Here is a 22280-nt window from a genome sequence, read left to right as displayed (position 1 = left end):
GGCAAGGTGAGAGATGCCAAACGTGCATTTGCCAAGCGATCACCCATCGAGTCGATCTGATACATCAGTAGCTTGAGGCATATCATCTTCGTCTTCATCAAAAGAGTTTGAATTGATCCAGGCCGTTGCATTCTCGAGTGTTGTTAGCAATCTAGTGTCAACCAACCTCTCCGTAGTAGCATCTATAACAGAGATGTTAAGTGTATAGTCGCTTGCGCCCCAAGATGTCGAGTAGTGGACATATGCGTTGGGGTCCGAACAATTTAGCCACGCTGCCACTATCGCTGCATCAGTGGGTGAAAGAATTGTAGATACACTTGGGGGACAACTCATATTTACTTTTTTCAGTCAGTTTCATAGTTTGTGAGAAGGAATACTAATGCGTATTCGGAGAGACGTTAACATGGCTTCTTCACATAATGCTTATACATGAAAGAATTTGAACTTTTGAGACACTTAGAAAAGAAATCCAACAAAATTAAAGCTAGCTTTCAACAAAGACTTGTAACGGCATACATATCCTTACTTTCTAACGATTTAAGAATACCGCCACGCAGCATTCAAAAAAGCACCGCCCCTTGAGAGATTCGTACTAAAAGTGAAATTTTTTGAGAAGATCCTATCCACCACTCAAGAGATAGTATACTTGAGATACGTATAGATGCTGAAAGTCATGTGTGATGATAGTCATGATCCTGTGGAGGAATATTATTACAACAGAAGCAATGCCGGTATTGAAGGCCGGGAGAACTCGAATAAGCATATATATTCAAGAAGCTTACAACCAGAGAGATTGCCAGCCTTAGAGCCCCTCTTTTGTAATAAGGAATGGACCAATTCAGGAAAAAGGATTTCAGAAGAAGAGCAGAGGGATGAGAAACGGAAAAGAAGAGAGTAGAATTTTTGGAAGAGTTGTTTTATAGAAGAACAATTATAACTTAAAAAGTAGTTGCATTTAGTTTAAAAAAATTCTAGAGCGGTATGTTATATATGCAAGAAATAATTATAGACAAAACGTAAAGTAAGGTAGATCTTCAAAGTCCAGAACAGCCGACCACGTCGATGAAGTAAGCACGATGTTCATAGACATGTAACCAATCTTCAACCAAACCGCTCATACCATCTCGAAATCCATCCTTCAGGGTTATCCTGTTATTTTTACCACGATATTCAATATCTTCTGCATTTTGAGGTAATCCAACTTTATTAATGAACATTTCTAAACCAGCCGCGTGATAAAATGGTGGGACCATAGGAATATAATCTCCCGTGTGCACCACTCTAAAATAGCCCTTACGGAACTGGATCTCTTCCTTTAGAATTGACTCCTTCTCTATGGCGTCTGTTTCAAACAACTCATCTACCCATTGTCTCATCTCGCTATTGAATATCTTTGGTGTTGCGAACGTCAACACCAGTGGACTAAAGCCTCTTAGCCTTAATTCGATTCCAGCTAAACTTGCTAACGCTGCGCCCAAGGAATGGCCTGTCACAACAATTCGATAGCCTGGGTGTCTCTCCAAAATAGCTTCCATTTTTTTAAAGACGTCCATTCCAAGAGTTTCCGTGAATCTTAAAAATCCTCTGTGCATTTTGCAACCTTTACATTCTCTGATCTTCCCTGACTTTATAAGCTTATGATATTCGTTCACACAAAGTGGAGAATATTTGACTGGGTATATTTCAAAATCGCTAAACCAGTCCTGTCTTGTTGTAGACCCTCTAAATGCTAAAATAACAACTTTTTTCCCGTGATCAACAGCCAAATAACCCGACCCCAGTTCTCCTTTTTTGGCACTGAGAACTAGTTCAACCACTGTTTGGCTTGCCGTAGGATTAATCTCTTCATCGTTGCAGAACTTGATATGCTTTGGGCAACCTCCATCATTAAGCGCTTTGTTGACAAAAAGTAAATTGTCGGTTATACAGCTTGATATTGAGCTTGCTTTAATGAAGTATACTAGACGCTCATAAATATAAGGAGTAATTGATAACTTTGGCGAACAGTGAACAAATGGTGTAAATGTTATAAAAAGGTAAAATATAAAAATTCTGACAGATATCATCTTTGCTCTTTATTATTCTTTAGAACTGAATTGAGTAATTAAAAAAAAATAATAAGAAGTGGGAACAGAAAAAACTATACTACCCATTCTTCCCCAGCTAAAGGAGCAAGCATTCAAAAAATAGTTCTCAATATTGTTGAAATTGAGTACCTTTTCATTTTTTTGGTGTAAATTATATGCTGCATGGATCTGTTACGGCGCCAAAAAAAATGTCACAAAAACAGATTTTTTTTGAAGACGCCCAAATTGGCAAACTTTAACTAACAAGTTCTAGAAGTACGTTGATCGAAGTGGCTAGCACCCATAATGCACACATACAAATCCCGACAAACTTCATTTCTCTTGTGAGGTATCGTTTAATATTCTTGGGCCCGCCGAAGAATAGTAGCAAGATAATGATTTGTAGAATAATGAAAATGCAAGAAACAACGAACTTGTAATTTAGTCTATCATCAAGTTGGCTTGATTCTTGTAGTTTAACTTTTCTTAGAAACCACCAATCATTGTCATTGAAAGCGCCAATGAAAAGCATTGCTACTAATCCGCTAAATCCTATACCACCCATTGAATTTAACATTACACCTCCCAAACAAGATGCGCATGATATCATGAAAAATTTTGTTGCTAAATGGATTCTGTCTTGATAATGAGTTTGTGTCTTGTAAAGCCTGCACATGGATATGTTGGAGATCAGATCGCCAATGGAATTACCCCATGCAAAAATGGTAAGACCCAAAATAGCTTTCGACAATCCCAATATTTGCTGATATATTTCCATCATTTCAATGAGGCAATTAGCTAAAAGAGATATCCAGATTATGATATTTATTATTCCGATGGCCAAGAAAATTACTTGTATGCTGGTGTTGAGTCTCTCGAGCAGTTTCCTTTTTTGTAGTTTTTCTTGTAGAATATTTGAGCTATCTAATGACAGAGTAAATTTATTATGTAAATTTACCTTTGTGATGAAAGCGGCCAATAGTAGGGTTAAACCTATGGATAAAGAAACCGGGAAAAGATAAACGAGATATCCAAGATGAGAGGCCAAAAGAACAGAAAGTGTACCGCAACAAAGGAAGGGTGCAGTAGTTGATTGAATAAACAATAAAACTATGGGTAAAGTTGTTAATGAGTACTTGTTTAAAGTAGCGTCATAAGTAAGCATATCTGTATGTGGTTGTGGGCATGATAATGTAAATATGATGAAAAATGGAACAGTGATAATGGAGAATATTGCATCTGAGGTAGATTTCTGAGAGAAATTTGACAAATGTGGCACGAAAATTTTCATGATCCAGCCTAGAGATTTTTTGGAAAATCTTCGTACCTCCCTTGCCCTAAAATGGCCGTGTGCTGGAGGTCCCAATAATACTTGCTCTTGAGAGACCTCATCATCAAGATTATCGTGATAGGGAGCGAACACTGCTGGAGAACTATTGATAGCCCTATCAGAATCAGTGTATTCCGCTAATGCATTTGTAGGCTCGCTAAATGGTCTTTCAGTGTCTGTAGTCGCGCCCCGAGTAGCAGTTGTTGCAGTGGTGGGCCAATGTTTAGCTGGCGTCAGGCTACGCAGAGTATCTAATTCCGCCATTTCATTGCTTGGATCTGCTTCCTCCAAGGAGGAGTTTTCTAGCATTGATAAGAAACTGTTGAAATCCATAGCAGATAGCAGGCTTGGCTTGATGCCGTGTGTTATAGAATTGGTCACGTCAAAGCCTGGTTGTACTGGTGGCAAGAGACCGGAGGCCATCAGAGAATCATCTGGAAACGGAGAAGGAGAGTTCTCTCTGACACTAGTATCGACAGTAGCATCTGAAGTCGGTTCAGGAACACGATTAGGCCTGAAAGTCAATTTAACAATCAAGTAAAATGCGTAAAGGAAAACCATTAGAAGGCAATTCAGGACAGTGACCTGGTTCATAAAGGATATGTAGCTCATCACGCACATGGCTACCAAAGTAAATATCAGGTCTCTCGTAATAGAAAGCCTTTGAGTCTGCGAGATTTCGATTTGGGTTCTAGACATAATGATAAAAATCGAACCTTCGACAATGCACAAGATGATACCGCAAGCGCCTAAAACCTCGCCGATTGACAGTGACGCTGAAGTGGACCTCGTTTCTCTGGTAGAGGTCGCCCAACTCATCAGGTTTGAGAACAGGTCCGGCGAGGAATTGCACCAGGACAATAAAATTGCCATCAAGGCTCCGGTATGAGATGCATGGGAGGCTGTTTTCGAAACTAACGAACCGTTCGATCGAAGGCTATTAGGATCAGATATATGTGCCACATTGGGGCAAAGAAACTCGGACGCACATATTCCCAACAATACGAAAGCTATAATGATATGGAATAAGCTCGGCACAATAAACGTTATTGACAATTTAGGGTCCTCGTAGAGCAATCGCGGATGGGCCACATTGATTGCCCAGTCCATATTACTGAGTTAACCTTGCTTGTTTAGTAATGGTATGCGGGAAGGGGAAAATGGGTCTCTCCTCCTTAGCGCTGGTTTGGTCTTTTTTCCTGATGGAATATTTTTATAGCGCCTCTTTTTTTCTTTATTGTGGTATTAGAGGCTTATTTGGCTGAAGAACAAGCGGCAAAGAGGCCTGCATCATGAAAGCAAGAAGACAACATGTAGCGTCATTTACATGCGCGTGTAATATATTTCTATTATATTATAGGAATAATCTATTTAAAGTAAGATATTTTTTGGGAAGGGTAAGAAGGACCGACTTCTTGAATAGACAAAGCGGCCAACCATTGGCCCATGTCAATTGAGGTTTCCAAATCTCTACCCAGAGTTAGCCCACCCATGAACCCACCGGCAAAGGCGTCACCAGCACCGTTGGTGTCGACGATCTTGGAGGAGTCCAAAGGCTTGACAGGGTAGTTGGTAGTACCCTTAGAGGACACGACGACCGTTGGCTCGATGCCGTGGGTGAAAATGACAGTCTTCTCAACTGGAGAGTCCTTGATGATTCTTTGAGCAATGGCCTCCAAGTCGGTGTTGGCACAGTCCAATTGGAAGGCATCGCAGAAGGCTTCAGCTTCGGATTCGTTGGCGATGATGACGGTAGCATAAGGCAAAACTCTGGCCAATGCGTCTTTGAAAACGTGAGGAATGAAAGGGGCACTAAAGTTCAGGACAAAAGGCTTGCGGTTGTCCTGGGCGTGTTGACCCAACTTGACAATAGCGTCTGGAGACACGGTCAAGTGGAACCCGCCGATGTAGAAAAGCTTAGCGGCTTCGACCAACTCCCAATGCTTGTCCAAATGATCTGGAGTGAAGAAATTGGCAGCACCCAGGTCTGTCACCAAGGATCTGTTGTGACCAGTGATCAAAGCGGCGCATTTCCCGGTACCGACATCAGTTTGTACTTGGTACATGGACCTAACACCAGCTTTTTCGTTTTCGTTAAGCAATCTCTCGCTGAACTTGTCCTTACCGACGGAACCGAAGTACACGACCTGGCCGGAGCCCAAGACGTAGGCAGCACCTCTCGCAGTGTTCTGAGCAGCACCACCGGCAACAAGCTTGGTTTCTGGCATTTGCAAGAGCTCGTCGAAAATAGCCATCTTGGCGTCGCCCGACTTGGCATCGACCAAAATGGCATCGTTTTCCTTTAGGGAATACTTGGCCAGGTATTCCGCCGTGACGTCCGCCTGGAAATCTAGAAGTGGGTTACCCAATACTACTAAGGGAGCAGACATAACTGATTGTGCTTTGTTTTTATGGTGTGTTTGGCTTCTGCCCTACGCAAGATAAAATGACGATGACTACTTGATGCACCACAACACGCCCATTAAGTAGAGAAGTGGATCTCGAAGAAATTTTTCAGGCTTGTTTCCTCATTGTGGACGACGGCGCTGCGAGTCAACCATGTGAAAATTATCGGCGTATGCAAGAAATGTTGCAATTTCCACAGGTAATGACTACAGATGCGTAATCGGGGCTATTTGAGGCTACCTGAGCCTCTGAAGGATGCCCAGTTGTTTGGAGGAACGACTTACCATTTCAGGGTGGGTTCGATAAGGAAGTGGTAGCGCAAATGCCGCTCGTCAGAAGCACAGAATCCGCTCCCCTAGGGGCACCCACTCCAGAACGCCCGGAGCGTTCAACCGGTATGTCGGAATTAGTAAGCGGTCACCCCCTCCCGCTGGGCTCGCCATCGCAAGCCAGGCAGCTATATAAGCAGAAGGTTTTGAGCACGCACATTGAATAGTAGCGTCGGTGCGGGAAGACAAGTAAGAAAAAGCATACGAGCACGCTAATAATACAATACAATACAATTGTCTATCATGGTCCAAGCTGTCGCAGTGTTAAAGGGAGATGCCGGTGTTTCTGGTGTTGTCCAGTTCGAACAGGCCTCCGAGTCGGAGCCAACCACGATCTCTTACGAGATCGCCGGTAACAGTCCCAACGCTCTACGTGGGTTCCATATTCACGAGTTCGGAGACGCCACCAACGGTTGTGTCTCTGCCGGTCCTCACTTTAACCCGTTCAAGAAGACCCACGGTGCCCCAACCGATGAAGTCAGACATGTTGGTGACATGGGTAACCTGGAAACCGACGCCAATGGTGTGGCCAGGGGCTCTTTCAAGGACTCCTTGATCAAGCTTATCGGACCCACCTCTGTTGTCGGCAGAAGCGTTGTTATCCATGCCGGACAGGATGACTTGGGTAAGGGTGACACTGAAGAATCTCTGAAGACTGGTAACGCCGGTCCAAGACCTGCCTGTGGTGTCATTGGAGTGACCAACTAATTCTAATATTATTTTATAATGTACGTTAACGTATGTATGTAAGCAAATAGTAAGCACATTTATTCATTCATTGTCGTTCCCTGTGGCGCTGCGTTTATGTCGTTGATCACCTGATCAAGAATCCCGGATGCTGCAGCTACAAGCCCCCAAAATGGTCTTGATGGTTGCAACACTTTAGACGTATATTCGGGATGATATTGAGCGCCGACGTAGTATGGATGCCCCTTCAGTTCGAATATTTCACAACGCTGGCCAGTCTCGTCCTTACCTACAAAAAGAACGCCGTGCGACTCCATTTGGTCTACCAGTTTAGGGTTGATCTCGTACCTATGACGATGTCTTTCATGCACTTCGTTCGCCTCGCCATAGAGCTTCCTTATGTGGCTCCATTCCGAGCCCGGTTGGAAAATCGTGGGCCTCAACCCCAATCTCATTGTGCCACCCATGTGTTCCTTATCGATCTCGGGCATGTATACGACCACTTGATCTTCAGGAGCCAATAGCGACTCATCCAAAAACTCCGTAGAACTACTGTTTGGACGGCCTAGCACATTGCGGGCAAACTCGATAGCAGCTACTTGTAGGCCAAGGCACACCCCAAGGAAGGGAACACCGGATTCACGGGCCCATTTGGCGGCAAGAATCATACCTTCTATGCCTCTCGTGCCGAACCCACCAGGCACCAAAATCCCATCTGCAGAGCTGAGTTTATTCCACGAGTCGTGGAACTTGTTCTTATCCACCTCTTGGGTCTCGGGCTCCAGGTTACCTGCCTCCACCCAAAGGATTTCTAGTCGACGACGGCATTTCATGCTTGCATGCTCTAGAGATTTGGTCACTGACAAGTACGAATCCCTTAGATTAGTGTACTTGCCAATGAGGGCAATCTTGACCACATCGTCAGAATCATCGAGGTTTTTGGTCATGGCCTCCCAGTTAGCCAATAATTGGGATCCTCTGTCCTTGTCCTCCAGAGTTAGGGGGACTTCATCCAATTTCAATCTTGAATGTAGATAATCGATCATGTGCTGCTTTAACAGCAATAAAGGAACATGATACGTGGAGTTGACATCATGGACGTTAACTACTTGCTCTGGTCCCACGTGACAGAACATAGCGATCTTGTCGATAGTGCCTGTGTTCAGCTCCTCACTGCATCTGCACGCAATCATATCAGGAATGAGCCCCAGTGACCTTAGATCTTTGACTGCGGCCTGAGTGGGTTTAGTCTTTTGTTCACCATGAATAACGGGTACCAATGAAACATGGATCAACGCGAAGTTCTCTCTCCCGACTTCGAACTGGAATTGTCGCAAAGCTTCCACAAAGGGTGCACTTTCGATATCGCCCACAGTACCGCCCAATTCAATGATACAGACGTCCGGTTCTAAGCCTGTGTCATCGACTGGAATCTTCGAAACACGTTGAATCCAATCCTGAATCGCATTAGTAAGATGAGGGACAATCTGCACGGTTTTACCCAGATAATCACCTCTTCTTTCTCTGGCAATTACATGAGAATATATCTTACCAGTGGTGATATTGTGGTCTTTACTTAAGGTAATCCCTAGGTACCGTTCGTAATTACCGAGGTCCAAATCCGTTTCCCCACCGTCATCAAGAACAAAACACTCACCGTGCTCCAAGGGCGACATCGTCCCAGCATCGATATTCATATATGGGTCAATTTTAATGGAAGTAACCTTTAGACCAAGCGTCTTCAATAGCATGCCCGTAGAGGATGCCAGAACACCCTTACCAATACCAGAGATAACACCACCAGAAACAACAACGTACTTCATTTTCAATTCTCAATTTGCAACTCTACAAATTGGAGATCCCTTGCCAAAATTGATGGTTAAATACAAGACTAATACTCAAAACAAAAATAGAAAGAGAATAAACTAAATAGGGCAAGATGAAGAACAAAAGGCAGGGGGTGAACTAGAACAATCCAAAAAAATGAATGGTAAACGTGTGCGCAACCAGGTAAGCAGAGGGAAGAAAAGACAAAAATTCAATGGAACAATCATGCTGCTTATATACCAAATTTTTTTCTTTTCATCATCCTTTTAATGAGGTGAGCGCATCATACCAAAAAAAACAAATTTTACTGAACGCGTACAAAGAAGCAGAAAGAAAATCTGCACTGGTTGGTCTATCAGTGGAACTGCATAAAACTTGTCAAGCATAGTAAATCATGCCTTTTTCCTTGGCTATCAGTCACTAGGCTGCTGATATTGTATAATTTTTTTCTTTTAGTTCTTTTTTCCAAAGGAGAACTTGATTGGAGTAAACTGCTCCTTGCTGAAAACCGGTTGGCTCATATCGAACCTTTTATGCTGTAATATATCAGTAGTAGGAAGAGTATGCCCGTAGATATTAGTGTGGCTCTATCTAAGTATGTATGTTATTTAACGCCCATTTTTTTAACAGCCTATTGAATCTGCTATCCCCTTTCCAACGAAAATTGTAGACGACTACGTATCGTGATTGCGGTAAGAAATATATGTGATGATTATATGCTCGCAAGAATGGCGTTTATTACATCCTTTTCTTTGGCCGCTCGTCAAACAGGTTCCTCTTTTCCATCTGTTGTTGTCCCTTAATGAAAAAGAATACCTAGCTCATAAAAGTTGAGCACAACAAGAAAGACGTCGAAAAACCTTGCAGCTAGTTTGCTCGCCTAGTCATTTTTACCTTGGTTCTCAACTAAACCATTTGCAAGTGCGAGACATTGATTAAGACCTCTCCAACTTCCTTAGCGCTTCTTTCATTATGGCTTCATTACCTCCAGTGTATTCATTTCCACCGCTATACACCCGTCAACCCAATTCTTTGACGAGAAGACAGCAAATAAGTACGTGGATAGACATCATATCACAATATTGTAAGGGCAAGAAAATCTGGTACATGTCAGCCGATGGTACTGTAATGAATGACAATACATCAGGTAGTGAAAACACGGATGATGACGATTCAAAAAAAGCTCGTAAGAATCTTTTTAATAATGAAGACATCCAAAGATCTGTATCGCAGGTATTCATTGATGAAATCTGGTCGCGCATGGTTAAAGAAGGCAAATGTTTACCCATTGATCAAACTGGTAAGAAAAGTGGCAATGCCACAAGCACGAGATATTTTATAATGTGGAAAAGCTTGGATAATTGGGCTTCATTAATACTACAGTGGTTCGAAGATTCTGGAAAATTAAACCAGGTGGTTACGTTATACGAATTAAGTGAAGCCGATGAAACCTTGGATTGGGAATTCCACGGAATGCCAGAAAACCTAATGTATTACTGTTTGAAGCCTTTATGTGATAGAAATAGGGCTACAATGCTAAAGGATGAAAATGGCAAAGTAATCGCCATAAAAGTTGTTTAGGACAAGGGCGGTAAGATAAAACTATTTACAGCATATAAGACTCTGGGTACATCGCCCGCCGCCTGTACTTACATAGATACATACGAGTGTAGGAAACCGTTACCTCTTTATTTTGATATATCAGAGAATAGTCTATTATTCACCACTGACCAGTTTAAGTTTTCAAGCACATTCTTTACATATTCGGATCGGTTTCCCACGCCATAATCATGTAAATATGCGTGATCCCATAAATTGACGCAGATCAAAGGCATGGTCCAGTCCTGAACCTTGCCATTCAGTTTCGTGGAGCTTCCAACAAGTTCTCTCATTTGCTTCAGTGTACCAAATTCATCGATGGAAATTGCACTGTTTAAATCAAATGATTGGTTTCTTGGAAAATAATACGGCGTACCATTATTTTGGCAGGTTAGTATGAAGAGTTTTTTTTCACTGTTTTCAACTAAAAATAGCCAGCCCTGTCCCAGTACTTCACTCTCAGAACGATAGACCATTTCCTCTTTCACTACCTCCCAGTCGCTGCCATTGAATGAGTCTTTGATTCTTGACCTGAACAGCCTTGACGGTTCAGTTTTCGTCACTGTATTTGAACCAGTGTCAGTTTCAACGACCGAAGGTAGAATATTTTCCACGAATAAATGATTATTGTGAATAGACGAAGCTAGATTGAAAACATTAGCTTGTAATGGATTTCCTGCAGTCTTCAATAATATATGGAATGGATAATAGGACTCGAGCGACTGCCCCGCTGTCGCCAGCGTTAGTTTATCACATAAATACTGCTGGTAGTCGTACCATACCATCTTGAAACCCGGCGAACTGAGTATTTTGGGGACACCATTTTGTAGCAGAGCCTTAGAATTGGGTAGCTTGGGTACTATGTGAATACCTCTCTTAAAAACAAACATAGTTTGTGTGTTCGTCTCGACAAGAAAACGCTATAATGTTTAGCCTTCAAAAATTGTCTGCGAAATCTCAATAGCCCTTTTTCCGTATATTCCTTCTTATTCCTTTCTTGCCTTAGTATTATTCTTGCTCAGTGTCAAAAGTTGTCCAGCGCACAACTTTTGAAAAATCTAAAAAAATAATGAGAGCTAAGGGATTCGAACCCTTGCATCCGAAGATATCAGAGATTTTAGAGAATATATCCACCTAAATCTGACGCCTTAAACCACTCGGCCAAACTCCCATTTCTTGTTGGATATACTCCAAACTGAATTGGTGTTGTCTATTAAAACAGTGCATTAATACTGATACTACTCTTACGGAACACGGAGGATTTACCATCGCTGTTGATTATTAGCAGTATTGATTGATAAAAGCAGAACCTTTTTGTACTATACAAGAGGGGTATGTGAGAAAAACACAGGCAGATTGGATAATAAAATGTTCAATATTGTATATAATAAACCATGGAATCTACGATGAGCTGAGTGATACACTGAACTTACGATAATTTTCCGAAACTTCTGTTATGTTGGACATATTCACCTAGTGTGTTTATATAGCAGAAGAAAGATCAGTTTCTATTCTTGTTTAATTCTACTAATGGTGATATGATGTCTTGAGAGAGTGAAAGTAAAATGGTGTTCAAGAAAGCACTTAGGACTCTATTAGGGTTATCTTTCTTGCACATACCAAGGTGAGAAGGGTGCCAAATTAGATTTTCACTCCCAATGTACGGTCTCTTGTTTTGCTCGGCAGCTTCCAGGTATACATGAAAAGTCGTTGCATTTATTTTTCTGGGCTTCAACCTAGGCCTGTAAGCTCAGATCGAAAGAGTTATGAAAATGGCAATATGAAAAGAGGGAAAAAGGAATGAGATATACATAAGCGTGAAGGATAGTACTTTCATGAACATGATAAGGATGCTCCTTATCACTCGATCATGTATAAAACATTTCACCACTCTAAGCAAAGCGTTAACGAATACCCCCGGCAGAATAATCAGGAATGGTTCCTTTAGAAGAGTACTTCGTGAGAAGAATCAAATAACAAATACGCCACCTATATATACATCCAACGGAAGTAACAATATTGATATAATAAAAGCAAATGACCCTATAGCTACCACAATCCTCAATGAGCCCACCATTATTATCGAAAGGCAAATAGAATTTATGAATGTCTTCCTAGGTTTCGAGCAGGCCAATAGATATGCTATAATGGATGTGAATGGAAACAAAATTGCGACAATGATGGAAAGAGACTTTTCCATAACAAAGGCGATAATGCGGCAATTTTATCGTTTACATAGACCATTTTTAGTAGACGTTTTTGATAATTGGGGGAACGTCATAATGACAATTAAAAGACCCTTTTCGCTCATCAACTCTCATATAAAGACTATCTTACCCCCTTCTGCGTATGTAGATAATGTTAGTGGCTCCACAAATTATCAGGATGGTAAACAAGGAACTATAGTAGGGGAAACAATCCAGAATTGGCATCTATGGAGGCGTCGTTATGAGTTATTCCAGAAAGAGGGTAAGGAAGGTTCTAAGTTTGACCAATTTGGCAGAATTGATGCGCCATTCTTATCATTTGATTTCCCTGTAACCGATGCCAATGGTAAGATAACGGCTAGTGTGGATAGAAATTGGGTTGGTTTAGGAAGAGAAATGTTTACCGATACAGGTGTTTACATCGTTAGATTTGACTCGCAAAGGTGCTTCAATGATATTTATCCCACTGAAATGCTAAGTTCTCAAGTACTAACTTTAGATCAAAGGGCCGTGGTATTAGCAAATGCCGTTTCCATCGATTTCGATTATTTTTCAAGACATTCCAGGCAAGCAGGTGGTTTCCTCTCCTTTGGTGGCGGCTATGATGAGTAGGCAAGTTTATATATCATAAAGAATCGTGTAAGTATATATTCCAATAGAGAATAACATAATAACGGATGCAATAATTATGCCCAGTTTGGACCTAATCCCAGCATAGCAAAATTCAATACATCCTCTTCATTAGCGTTTTCCATATATGAGGCGACTCTCTGTCTAATTAAGTCTTGTTCAACCAGATCAGTGCCGCTTGGATCGCTCTTTCCCAAACAAAGGGGCCCGCCCAAATTTCTTCCATCCAATTCAAATATCTCACCATTTTCTTCGACATACGTGATGTAGTGCAGATTAATATCTGCAGTAGCTTCCGGTGCTTCTGATTGGCCAGTGGAAAATGTTTGCGTGTTTTCCTTTACAACATTCAAGACGAATTGATCAGCGGTTGTGTCATCAAACATATTCTTTGGCGTTATATTCTTACTTTGGGATTTCAGAAAGTTTGTCAAGTCGGATCCGGGCTCCAATAACGACTGGTTATTACTCAATGAATGGAGAATTGCATACAAACCGCAAGCGTTTTTAATCGATTGTTTAAACCATAGAACATCTGAATCTTTTGGTTTTGGAGCTTGTTGAATAGCGCTAACTTTACCATTTTCGTTTATCGGAAACAACAGGACGATAGCCTTCACTGGCCGCGGTAAAAATGCCAATAATTCTATCTCTCTTAAACTATAGATATCAAAAAATGCCCACTCCTTTTTTAGACCCAGTTTATGTGCAAATTCCGTGAAAACCACTGGGTTTGATTCGATTGGTATCACTGCATGCTCGTCTTTGCTCATATTTCTCGCACTGTTAATTTCTCTTGCTGATGGAAGGGGTCCCCTAATTCACTATAAAACACAGGACACTTCACCCAGTTTTAACCTCTTAAACCGATTTAATGCTAGAAGGGGAGTTTATGGAGCATCCAGAGATCGATCAAAACCGTCCTCCCTCTTCATTTTGTGGAACATTGATGGCTATTTTCATACTTTGTGGCGTCAACCGTAAACATTTGAAGAAATATGGGAGAAATCAGTCCGGGTAGTAAAGCGTCAGGAAGTTTTGAGATGTTAATAGTTAGTTCATCACTTAAGAAGCCTAGCGTCCCTAAAAAGAAAAATTTGGCCAAAAGCGCTTTGCCTTCATTTATTAGCAATATATATAAAAAAATAGCTGATTGAGGTTAGATCAGGACATTTAGTGATGGAAAGGCTGACTGATGATCCTATCCCAAAAGACGATAGATGCAGCGAACAGTTTCTCGTTGATTCATTGAAAAGTGATAGTGATAGTGATACAAGCTCTTCTCCAGTGAGCGAGGATGAATATGGGTTGGATACAGTAGAAAAGGTGGATACCTTGATCGGCGGTGCAAGAGTTATAAGTAATAAAGTGGAAAGTGCCAGCGACGATGAACAGGGCACAAGAAATGAGAAACTACTTCAATCCTCGAATGACAATCATCACGACATAGAAAAGGAGCAAGCAAATGTGATAACCCTTGATTCTGATGACGAGGATCTCGACGAGATTATTTCTTACTCACATAATGGCCATTATGACAGCTCTCATAAAACTTTCTCGTTTTCCTTGCCCTTTGGTAATACAAATTTCAGATCAAGCTCACCGTTAGCCATTATTAGAACGGTACTACCTAAAACTCCTGATGAATTTATCAGAAAAAATCTGAGAAAGAATGAAATTAGACAAAAACTGAAAAAAACAAAATCTATTTCTTCTTTAGAAGAGATGGAGCTATTTAAGTATGAAAAAGGCATTGATAATTCGAGGATACGAGCCTTTAAAGATTCATTAGAAATGGATACGTTGAAGAACTCTATTAAGCAAATAACCGCAGATCCATTTGACAAAACTCATGACGGATACTACCGTTCACGTTTGGAATCCATATGGCATGAACTTGAAGGTGACGTTGTTGTAATGGGCGGTTACCGTGGTAGCGTACTGAGGGACGCCAGTACTCGTAAGCGAATTTGGATCCCATTGAAAGCAGGTTTAAATATGGCAAAAGTAGATTTATTAATTGGGCCCAATGATGAGGATGAATTGAAAACTCAAAAAGAAATCATCCCTGATGGAATGGTAACACATATAGGACCAGTCGATGTCTCTAAAAGATTGATAAAAAAACTTGAAGCAAACCCTAATCTAAAAGTCCAGCAGTTTGGCTATGATTGGAGATTATCATTGGATATTTCTGCTGAGCACTTGAGAAGTAAACTACAGAATATTTATAATGAACAAAAATCTAAGAAGGGGGTATATATCATTGCTCATTCAATGGGTGGTTTGGTTGCGCATAAAGTTTTGCAGGATTGTACGCATTTAATAAGAGGCATTATCTACGTGGGTTCTCCAAGTCAATGTCCCAATATCTTGGGCCCTATCAGGTTTGGAGATGATGTGATGTGGAACAAAACAATCTTCAGTAAAGAAACGAATTTTTTCATGAGAAGCAGCTTCTATTTTTTGCCATTGGACGGCAGATGTTTTGTTGACAAGACTACTTTGAAGAGATATGATTTCAACTTTTTTGATACAGAGGTCTGGAAACAGCTTGGTTTATCGCCTTTGGTTAACGAAAAAAGAGGTAAATTAGCCGATGAGAAATCAAGTCTTTTGCCCAAAAAGTCTAAATCATCACTCTCGCTTAGAGCCACATTAAGCGCCACCACCAAGTTTGTATTGAATGCACCTGTAGTGAGAACTGTAGCGGGCAATAACAACAGACAACCTCCAAAGGATGTACCTTCTGATGAGTTTTTCCATACATCCTACGAAGATAGCTGTGAATATTTAACGAGGACTTTGGAACGTACAAAGAATTACTTGGATAGTTTGAATTATGATCCGAGTAAGGAGTATCCTCCTTTGGCCATGGTTTATGGTAACAAGGTTCCCACCGTCCGAGGCGCTAAAGTAAACGGTATACAAGATATAAAAGATGGAAATTATGAAGATTTTTACTATGGTCCTGGTGACGGTGTTGTCCATCATAAATGGTTATTACCTGAACAAAGAGGCTTTCCAGTTGTTTGTAAAATTGCTAGTTCCACAGGTCATGTTAGCTTGATGACGGATTTCAAGTCGATGGCAAAGGCGTTTATTTCTATTGTTGACAGCGAGAAGGAAAAAGTAAAAGCCCATTAATGACCTACTCATGAAGCCTTTGGCGTCTTTTCGTCTATGCATGTTTTTTTTTGTTTAAGAATTCCAATGCCACAACTAGTAGCACCGCGGATATACATAAAAAAAGTTTATTTTTAGTTACCTGAATGTCATTTTCCCTTTTCCTCACTGTTTTTTACAAATGCGCCATAAGGATTCCGTGAAGTAAATAATGATTCTACAAACCAACTTACTTACCTTATATGCCTATATATCTCCTCTTTCCATTATCGCCCTGCTTACTCTTCCTCGACGTCAAAATTAACTTTTAGCCATAAGCTACATGCACTACATTGTGTCAACAGTTGATATCCAGACTGATCCCATTCATTAACGTTTTCGTTATCAATGCATTCTTCTAGTAGACTTTCCTTAAAATGAAAACCATCGCCAAATTGACAACGAGGACAATTCATCATAAATTCGAGCTTCTCCTCATCAAACGAGAAGTCGTCTAACGAAAATTCATCTAGCCCGTCACCGCAATTGTGAAAGCCTTGATGTTTATAGTTTTCAAGGATCAGTTTGTCATATTCCCCGCGTGTTTTTATATTCGACAATACCTTATAGGCGTCTTGAATCGTATCGATTGTGACACTATTTACTTTGTTACTTGTTTTTTTGGCAAGCTTGTCAGGATGCGTATTTAACAGTCGATCCCTATATGCCTTTTTGATTTCCTCTTGCGTGGCATCCGACGGGATTCTTAAGATTTCATAGTGTGTTAACGAACTCGTTAATGACATTTTTGTTAGATTTACCAAAGAAAAATGTCAAGATGAAAACCCAAAGAAAATGTAACGAGTGTAACGAATTCCGAAGTTGATTTGGCCTATCTACCAACCCCTATAGTGGCTTCAGATTGGTTGTATCCATACTTAACATCGACGTCATCTCATCTCTTCGCAATTTTTCTGTTGTTCTTCGCACGGGTAATCATAGGTAAACAAGAGGAACTATTCCGAGATAACCAATAATTACCGTTTTCATTTCTTGGCGGGTCCACCACTGATTTTAGCTGAAAGCTTTGAAGTAATACGAAATTTGACAATAGTATATAAAAATAGGCAAGTTATACGTCCATTCTATTTCGAGTGCCAGTGTATTTTTCATGGCGCATCTGTGCATTCCCAATCGGTAGGCTCATAAGCATCAGGATGATCAAGAATTTTCATCTGTTTGTCCAACAACTCAAAATCATAGGCTGCAAGGTTACCTTCCAGCCTTTTAACCGTTTTAGTCTTCGGTAATGGCAAATAACCATGTTGCAGAGACCAACGAATCAGAACTTGACCCGGATTACGATCAACCTCTTTACAAACTTTTAATAAGTCTGGATTGGTCATCTTGTAGCCGTGACACAATGGAGCGAACGCTTCAACAATAAGACCTTTAGATTTACAATAATCTGCTAGTTCTTGTCTCATAACCCAAGGTGAAATTTCAATTTGGTTGACTACTGGCTTGTACGTCAAATCTGGCCAGGTCAGAAGTTCATCAATATGTTTCTTCCCATAATTAGAAACACCTATAGACTTAACCACCCCTTCGTCAACAGCTTCTTGCATAGCTTGCCAAGTTTCCAATCTCAATTTGGAACCTTCTAGTGGCGAATGAATCAAGAGAAGATCAATATATTTCAATCCGGAGACTTCATTCAGACATTGTTGAATGGCAGCTTTAGCTCTTTTGTATCCGTTTTGTGAATTCCATAATTTGGTTGTATAGAAAATTTTTTCACGTTTATTACTTTCCGGATTTTCATTCAACCACTTGATAATACCGTCACCGACTTCCTTTTCATTACCATAAAGAACAGCGGTATCGAAATGACGGTAGCCGCATTTGATACCTTCATACACAATTTCAGCGGTTTGTGATCTTGGGATATCGTAAGTACCCAAGGCAATGCTTGGGATTCTGTAACCATTTGAAAGATTGTAGAATTTAGGGACCATCTTTTTGAGGTGTGAACTTATTTCTGATATTTCTCTGCAGGTAATGCGTCAAGTAGATTGTTCGATATAGAGAAGCTTTTTATACATCTACATGTTGGAAGTAACAGCAAGGGATATAAAAAATGAGAGGGACTTCCCCCTACATTTGAAGATCGAATACGAATGTCAAATTGTTTAGTGTTCTCTTTAATATATTATTATTATTCACGAAAAAAGGGAGTAAGGAGTACAGCGCGCTTATGCAGTTTCGAATAAAGATAATAAAATTCTGGAATGAATATCAAATTAAATTGAATATAATTACATATACTTATTTGTTTTGTTTCAATTTTGTCTTTTTCTTATGTTGCAGTTTATTTTGAATATATAATAAGGGAGGATACGAAAATCACTAATGTTTCTTATTTCCTATTTTTATTTTTTTGTTTTCCATTTTGTAACCTCACTGTCCACCCTCTACCGTAATGGTTTTGGCTTTGGCGCATCGCTCTTCTTGAACATGCCCAAATTCTCCAAATGCTCTCTAACATATTCATAAACTGTAAAGGTAACAGCCTGCCCGGGTGCCACTCTCATCACTCTTGGAGTAATACCTTTATACAATGCTCTGAAGCCTTCCTCTTTCAGTAGTTGAGTACCGATCGTTATGATTTTCTTCATACCGGATTGTTTTATCAATGAGGTCGACTTATCTTTCTGCAATCTTGTCTTGATAGTATCCAAGGGAGCGTTGGAGAACGGCCCAATTGCACCTGAAATCAAACCTATGCAGGAGGTTTCCCATGAAGGTAAGACATCCATGTGATGATAATTTTGCAAAAACTCCTTTAGTTTGGAATAAACTGTGAAGTTAGCACCCTGGTTTGTCGCTTGTCTTGCTGCGGTCAAGGAGACACCTCTGTACAGAGCGGAAACCCCTTCCTCCTTGACAATAGTGTAGGCGGCATGAATGGCATTATTGTACCTAGGACCAACGTTTGGTTCACTCGGAGTTAAATGCTGAGCTTGCAGCCTAATTTTTACCACTTCCATCGGGTTCACCACAAGAACAGCTTCGGTGATACCAGCCCCAACACCAGCAACAAAAGTATTACCTGTAGAGACGATTCCAGTTTCCTTATTAACCAATAACGTCCTATAAAATTCATAAGACGAGAAACGGATAGCCATCTTAGGTATAATGCCAATGACCACAGCACCTAGACCTTTATACAGAGCCAAGAAACCTTCCTTTTGATAAATGGTGCTCCCAGTTTTAATGAATCCCGGGGGTTTCACATGCTCAATACCGGCCACCCGTCTGTATATTTGCATTCTCACCTTAATTGTATCTAAAGGATGGCAACATAACGCTTCAAATAGACCTGCGGTCCCACCAGCTATCAGGTTGATGGCTGGGTGAGAAGCTTTTTTTTTTTGAGACATCCTGCTTTTACCTTTTCTCTTTATTAAGCTTTTTTGTGGGGTTAAGAAGAATATTCGCCTCTTTTCTTGCTTTGTTATAACAATTAGAAATGCCTTTTAAGTCAAGTATTCCTGATCGTGCTATAGGGAAGACGTTAAGCTTTTTATAACGACTCAATTGACAGTACTTTTAAAAATAACTAACGCTATATGTAAGGGACAGGCAGAATATGAGAAAAAAAAGTGCCAAGAGCAAGAAAGACTACAACAAAGGAGATTAACGAAACAAGAAGAAACGACAACCGAGTATATATTTATACATTTGTATATATGCAGATGTGGGCACATTGCAGTCGTAAAAGATGGTAACTCCGGTGGACAAGAACATCAAAGGATTGGCTAACAGATGGCACCTCGAGCAGCCCTACCGTATATCATCATTATCTCCTTCAAATCACACTTATTATGATTGCAAGGACTAATCATTAACACCGACCCATCAATTTTGGGCTCTTTCCGTCACAAATAAAGCCCGTTTGCGGTTTACCGAGACTAGGCTGGTGCTGTTGTACGATACGGGAATCTTTCCATTGGTATCCGGCAGAGGTCGGCGGTTAATAGTTCCTGGCTGACTTGCTAGCGCCCATTTCTCCGGGTGGGCGCTACTAAAAAAATAATGCTCCATTCAGCCGAGATGAGTTTATAGTCCTCTCCCTTGATTCACTGAAGACGCGCCCCTTCTTTTCCATTAGGCCGAAGATCTTGTCCTCAAATTCCCAGCGCATCACGTGACAAGAGGCAGCGGAAAGATCAACTGTGTCTCAAAGTTGAGTAACTTAATTTGAATATGCTGCAGGAATTATGCAAAAGTTTTTTACAGTTTGTTAATGTACTGATATGGTTTTATGTAAATAAAAAAATACAAACAGTCGTTATGGAATAGATATACCTAATGAAAGCCAAAAGAGAATGAATAAAAGGTCTAGGCTTCAACCATTTCTCTTAATCTTCTGATGGTAGATCTAACAGTAGCAGCAGCAGCAGTGGAGACGGTGTAAGCACCACCGGCAACGGTCTTCTTACAAGAAGAACATGACCAGATACCGGCAGCGCCTCTCTTGACAGTCTTCTTACCACAGAAGGAACAGTCATATCTGGCATGTTGTTGGATTTCCAATTTCTTGACTTGTCTTCTCAATGACGAACCATAACGGACACCATATTTACCTGTGATACCGACCTTCTTTGTTCTTTTAGCCCTGTAAAGAAAAAAAAATGGAGATATTTGTTAGTAAAAAGGAAACTTGCCTTTCGATCGATTCGATGCATTATTTTATATTAAGTTTGTAGAAACGGGTAGTGAGATTGCCTTAGTAAAAACACGGTGGAATAGTAACGCCACCGCCTGTGTTTTTCATTCTTCTTAGTTGTGACATATCGTGGTTTATCAATTTCAATAGCTCTATTCAACTTGGGCCAGCCATATTTTTCCTCAACTTTAATATAGAAACATAATCATCCACTTCGTTATTTTGTTTACATACATTTTTTATTTTGATTGTCTATCCTTTTCCTTTGTCAGTAATAGAAGGTGCGAGGAGAGCAGTGCAATATAACATGGATTTTAATTTAGAATTTCAATTTTTTCAACCTGGTCCTCCTGGGCAGCAGAAGCAATTTTCCAATGCCCGAATATTTGCGGAAAGATGGTTGATCCCCGCACACGAGAAAGTGCGATTCTAAGCGAAAAATGAAAACTCGACGACATTGCGCGCTTACCAAAAAGAAGAGGCTATTGTTACGATATGTATGGGTTTAGAATATGTATGGATGGCAAACAAGAAGAAGGAAAAAGATAGGTGGATGGGCGGCTAAAAAGGATTGGAAAAAACCGTAAACATCACCAATAAAAGTACTTTTAGAAACGAACGCCCCATGATAGCCACAGAAAAGAAAAATCGCGTTTTCATTTCATGCTTATTCAAGTCTACATGTTCTTCGTCTTTTTTTGCCACGGCCCGTATATGCTTGGAGTATTTTGACTATGTAGTATGCCTCCCCACGGTAATTAGACAGATGTTTTCAATAAAAAAAGGGGGGGTTACTTTCGCGTTTGCACCAAGAATGCGGATGCCAAAAGAACCTCAAGAGATTCTCAGTAATACTAAATGCCGCGCTTGAATTTTCAGGCTCTGTCATAAACGCACGGCTTGCCGCTGTACCTCAAAAGCATAAAAAACGATGTCAATCAAGACACGTAGGCACTGTTTTTGCGAAACGTGAGTTGGAAAATAAACGAATGTCAACACTATATAAGCAAACGACTTTTCGAAATTACTTTAAAATGAAAAGGCCTTGCTTCCTCCGTACAACCCCTGCAGTTGCCAATAATCTGGTCGAAAGAACTAAGACCGTCTCCTAATAAATTAGCAGGAAAAATGTGCGCCTGAATACCAACGTTCTGCGCGCTGCTACTAATGCACAGGAAAAGAAAAACAAAAAGGATTTTTTTCTCATTGTTGCTGATAACAAGAACCACGCACGGGCTAATAAGATGGAAAAAAAAAAATCAAGTATCTTTCATGTTGGTTTATCCTGTGTACCCTTATTCGTCCGTGTCATGCGAATGGCAAAGGATTTGAGCCTGCTTGACGTAATTTCATGGTTAGCGA

The 22280-nt window shown here is 40.6% G+C and overlaps 15 protein-coding genes and 1 non-coding gene across 16 annotated transcripts; 4 read left to right on the top strand and 12 right to left on the bottom strand.

Annotated features, from left to right (window-relative positions):
* Nucleotides 1–39: 39 nt before the first annotated feature.
* On the bottom strand, nt 40–333 carry ABM1 (Abm1p; the record flags this gene model as incomplete). The annotated part of the gene is made up of 1 exon (XM_056229154.1): nt 40–333. One exon carries the CDS (start codon nt 331–333, stop codon nt 40–42), a length of 294 nt encoding a protein of 97 aa, XP_056083202.1.
* A 701-nt stretch (nt 334–1034) lies between these two features.
* On the bottom strand, nt 1035–2066 carry LIH1 (putative lipase; the record flags this gene model as incomplete). The annotated part of the gene is made up of 1 exon (XM_056229153.1): nt 1035–2066. The coding sequence occupies one exon, from the start codon at nt 2064–2066 to the stop codon at nt 1035–1037; it is 1032 nt and encodes a 343-aa protein (XP_056083201.1).
* A 256-nt stretch (nt 2067–2322) lies between these two features.
* On the bottom strand, nt 2323–4506 carry ECM27 (Ecm27p; the record flags this gene model as incomplete). Its single annotated transcript, XM_056229152.1, has 1 exon — nt 2323–4506. One exon carries the CDS (start codon nt 4504–4506, stop codon nt 2323–2325), a length of 2184 nt encoding a protein of 727 aa, XP_056083200.1.
* A 257-nt stretch (nt 4507–4763) lies between these two features.
* ADO1 (adenosine kinase) lies at nt 4764–5786 on the bottom strand (the record flags this gene model as incomplete). Its single annotated transcript, XM_056229151.1, has 1 exon — nt 4764–5786. The coding sequence occupies one exon, from the start codon at nt 5784–5786 to the stop codon at nt 4764–4766; it is 1023 nt and encodes a 340-aa protein (XP_056083199.1).
* A 588-nt stretch (nt 5787–6374) lies between these two features.
* SOD1 (superoxide dismutase SOD1) lies at nt 6375–6839 on the top strand (the record flags this gene model as incomplete). Its single annotated transcript, XM_056229150.1, has 1 exon — nt 6375–6839. The coding sequence occupies one exon, from the start codon at nt 6375–6377 to the stop codon at nt 6837–6839; it is 465 nt and encodes a 154-aa protein (XP_056083198.1).
* A 59-nt stretch (nt 6840–6898) lies between these two features.
* Nucleotides 6899–8641, bottom strand: URA8 (CTP synthase URA8; the record flags this gene model as incomplete). The annotated part of the gene is made up of 1 exon (XM_056229149.1): nt 6899–8641. One exon carries the CDS (start codon nt 8639–8641, stop codon nt 6899–6901), a length of 1743 nt encoding a protein of 580 aa, XP_056083197.1.
* A 976-nt stretch (nt 8642–9617) lies between these two features.
* VPS25 (ESCRT-II subunit protein VPS25) lies at nt 9618–10226 on the top strand (the record flags this gene model as incomplete). The annotated part of the gene is made up of 1 exon (XM_056229148.1): nt 9618–10226. The coding sequence occupies one exon, from the start codon at nt 9618–9620 to the stop codon at nt 10224–10226; it is 609 nt and encodes a 202-aa protein (XP_056083196.1).
* A 107-nt stretch (nt 10227–10333) lies between these two features.
* Nucleotides 10334–11134, bottom strand: RSM26 (mitochondrial 37S ribosomal protein mS42; the record flags this gene model as incomplete). Its single annotated transcript, XM_056229146.1, has 1 exon — nt 10334–11134. The coding sequence occupies one exon, from the start codon at nt 11132–11134 to the stop codon at nt 10334–10336; it is 801 nt and encodes a 266-aa protein (XP_056083195.1).
* Nucleotides 11135–11314: 180 nt separating this feature from the next.
* Skdi_10.trna24L lies at nt 11315–11415 on the bottom strand. The gene is given in 2 exon segments: nt 11315–11358; nt 11378–11415. It is a non-coding gene; the product is annotated as a tRNA-Leu (tRNA).
* Nucleotides 11416–12079: 664 nt separating this feature from the next.
* AIM25 (Aim25p) lies at nt 12080–13063 on the top strand (the record flags this gene model as incomplete). The annotated part of the gene is made up of 1 exon (XM_056229145.1): nt 12080–13063. One exon carries the CDS (start codon nt 12080–12082, stop codon nt 13061–13063), a length of 984 nt encoding a protein of 327 aa, XP_056083194.1.
* Nucleotides 13064–13137: 74 nt separating this feature from the next.
* On the bottom strand, nt 13138–13854 carry YUH1 (ubiquitin-specific protease YUH1; the record flags this gene model as incomplete). Its single annotated transcript, XM_056229144.1, has 1 exon — nt 13138–13854. The coding sequence occupies one exon, from the start codon at nt 13852–13854 to the stop codon at nt 13138–13140; it is 717 nt and encodes a 238-aa protein (XP_056083193.1).
* A 406-nt stretch (nt 13855–14260) lies between these two features.
* On the top strand, nt 14261–16228 carry SKDI10G2980 (uncharacterized protein; the record flags this gene model as incomplete). The annotated part of the gene is made up of 1 exon (XM_056229143.1): nt 14261–16228. One exon carries the CDS (start codon nt 14261–14263, stop codon nt 16226–16228), a length of 1968 nt encoding a protein of 655 aa, XP_056083192.1.
* A 257-nt stretch (nt 16229–16485) lies between these two features.
* JJJ3 (Jjj3p) lies at nt 16486–16992 on the bottom strand (the record flags this gene model as incomplete). The annotated part of the gene is made up of 1 exon (XM_056229142.1): nt 16486–16992. The coding sequence occupies one exon, from the start codon at nt 16990–16992 to the stop codon at nt 16486–16488; it is 507 nt and encodes a 168-aa protein (XP_056083191.1).
* Nucleotides 16993–17355: 363 nt separating this feature from the next.
* On the bottom strand, nt 17356–18204 carry SKDI10G2960 (aldo-keto reductase superfamily protein; the record flags this gene model as incomplete). Its single annotated transcript, XM_056229141.1, has 1 exon — nt 17356–18204. The coding sequence occupies one exon, from the start codon at nt 18202–18204 to the stop codon at nt 17356–17358; it is 849 nt and encodes a 282-aa protein (XP_056083190.1).
* Nucleotides 18205–18660: 456 nt separating this feature from the next.
* SFC1 (Sfc1p) lies at nt 18661–19629 on the bottom strand (the record flags this gene model as incomplete). Its single annotated transcript, XM_056229140.1, has 1 exon — nt 18661–19629. The coding sequence occupies one exon, from the start codon at nt 19627–19629 to the stop codon at nt 18661–18663; it is 969 nt and encodes a 322-aa protein (XP_056083189.1).
* Nucleotides 19630–20590: 961 nt separating this feature from the next.
* Nucleotides 20591–21154, bottom strand: RPL43B (60S ribosomal protein eL43; the record flags this gene model as incomplete). The annotated part of the gene is made up of 2 exons (XM_056229139.1): nt 20591–20867; nt 21153–21154. Coding segments are annotated over 2 exons (279 nt in total).
* Nucleotides 21155–22280: the final 1126 nt, after the last annotated feature.

The sequence above is a fragment of the Saccharomyces kudriavzevii genome, assembly GCF_947243775.1.
Source record: "Saccharomyces kudriavzevii IFO 1802 strain IFO1802 genome assembly, chromosome: 10".
NCBI classification, from domain to species: domain Eukaryota; kingdom Fungi; phylum Ascomycota; class Saccharomycetes; order Saccharomycetales; family Saccharomycetaceae; genus Saccharomyces; species Saccharomyces kudriavzevii.
Note: the sequence above shows the minus strand (reverse complement) of the source record. Positions and strands in the feature narration are given on the sequence as shown.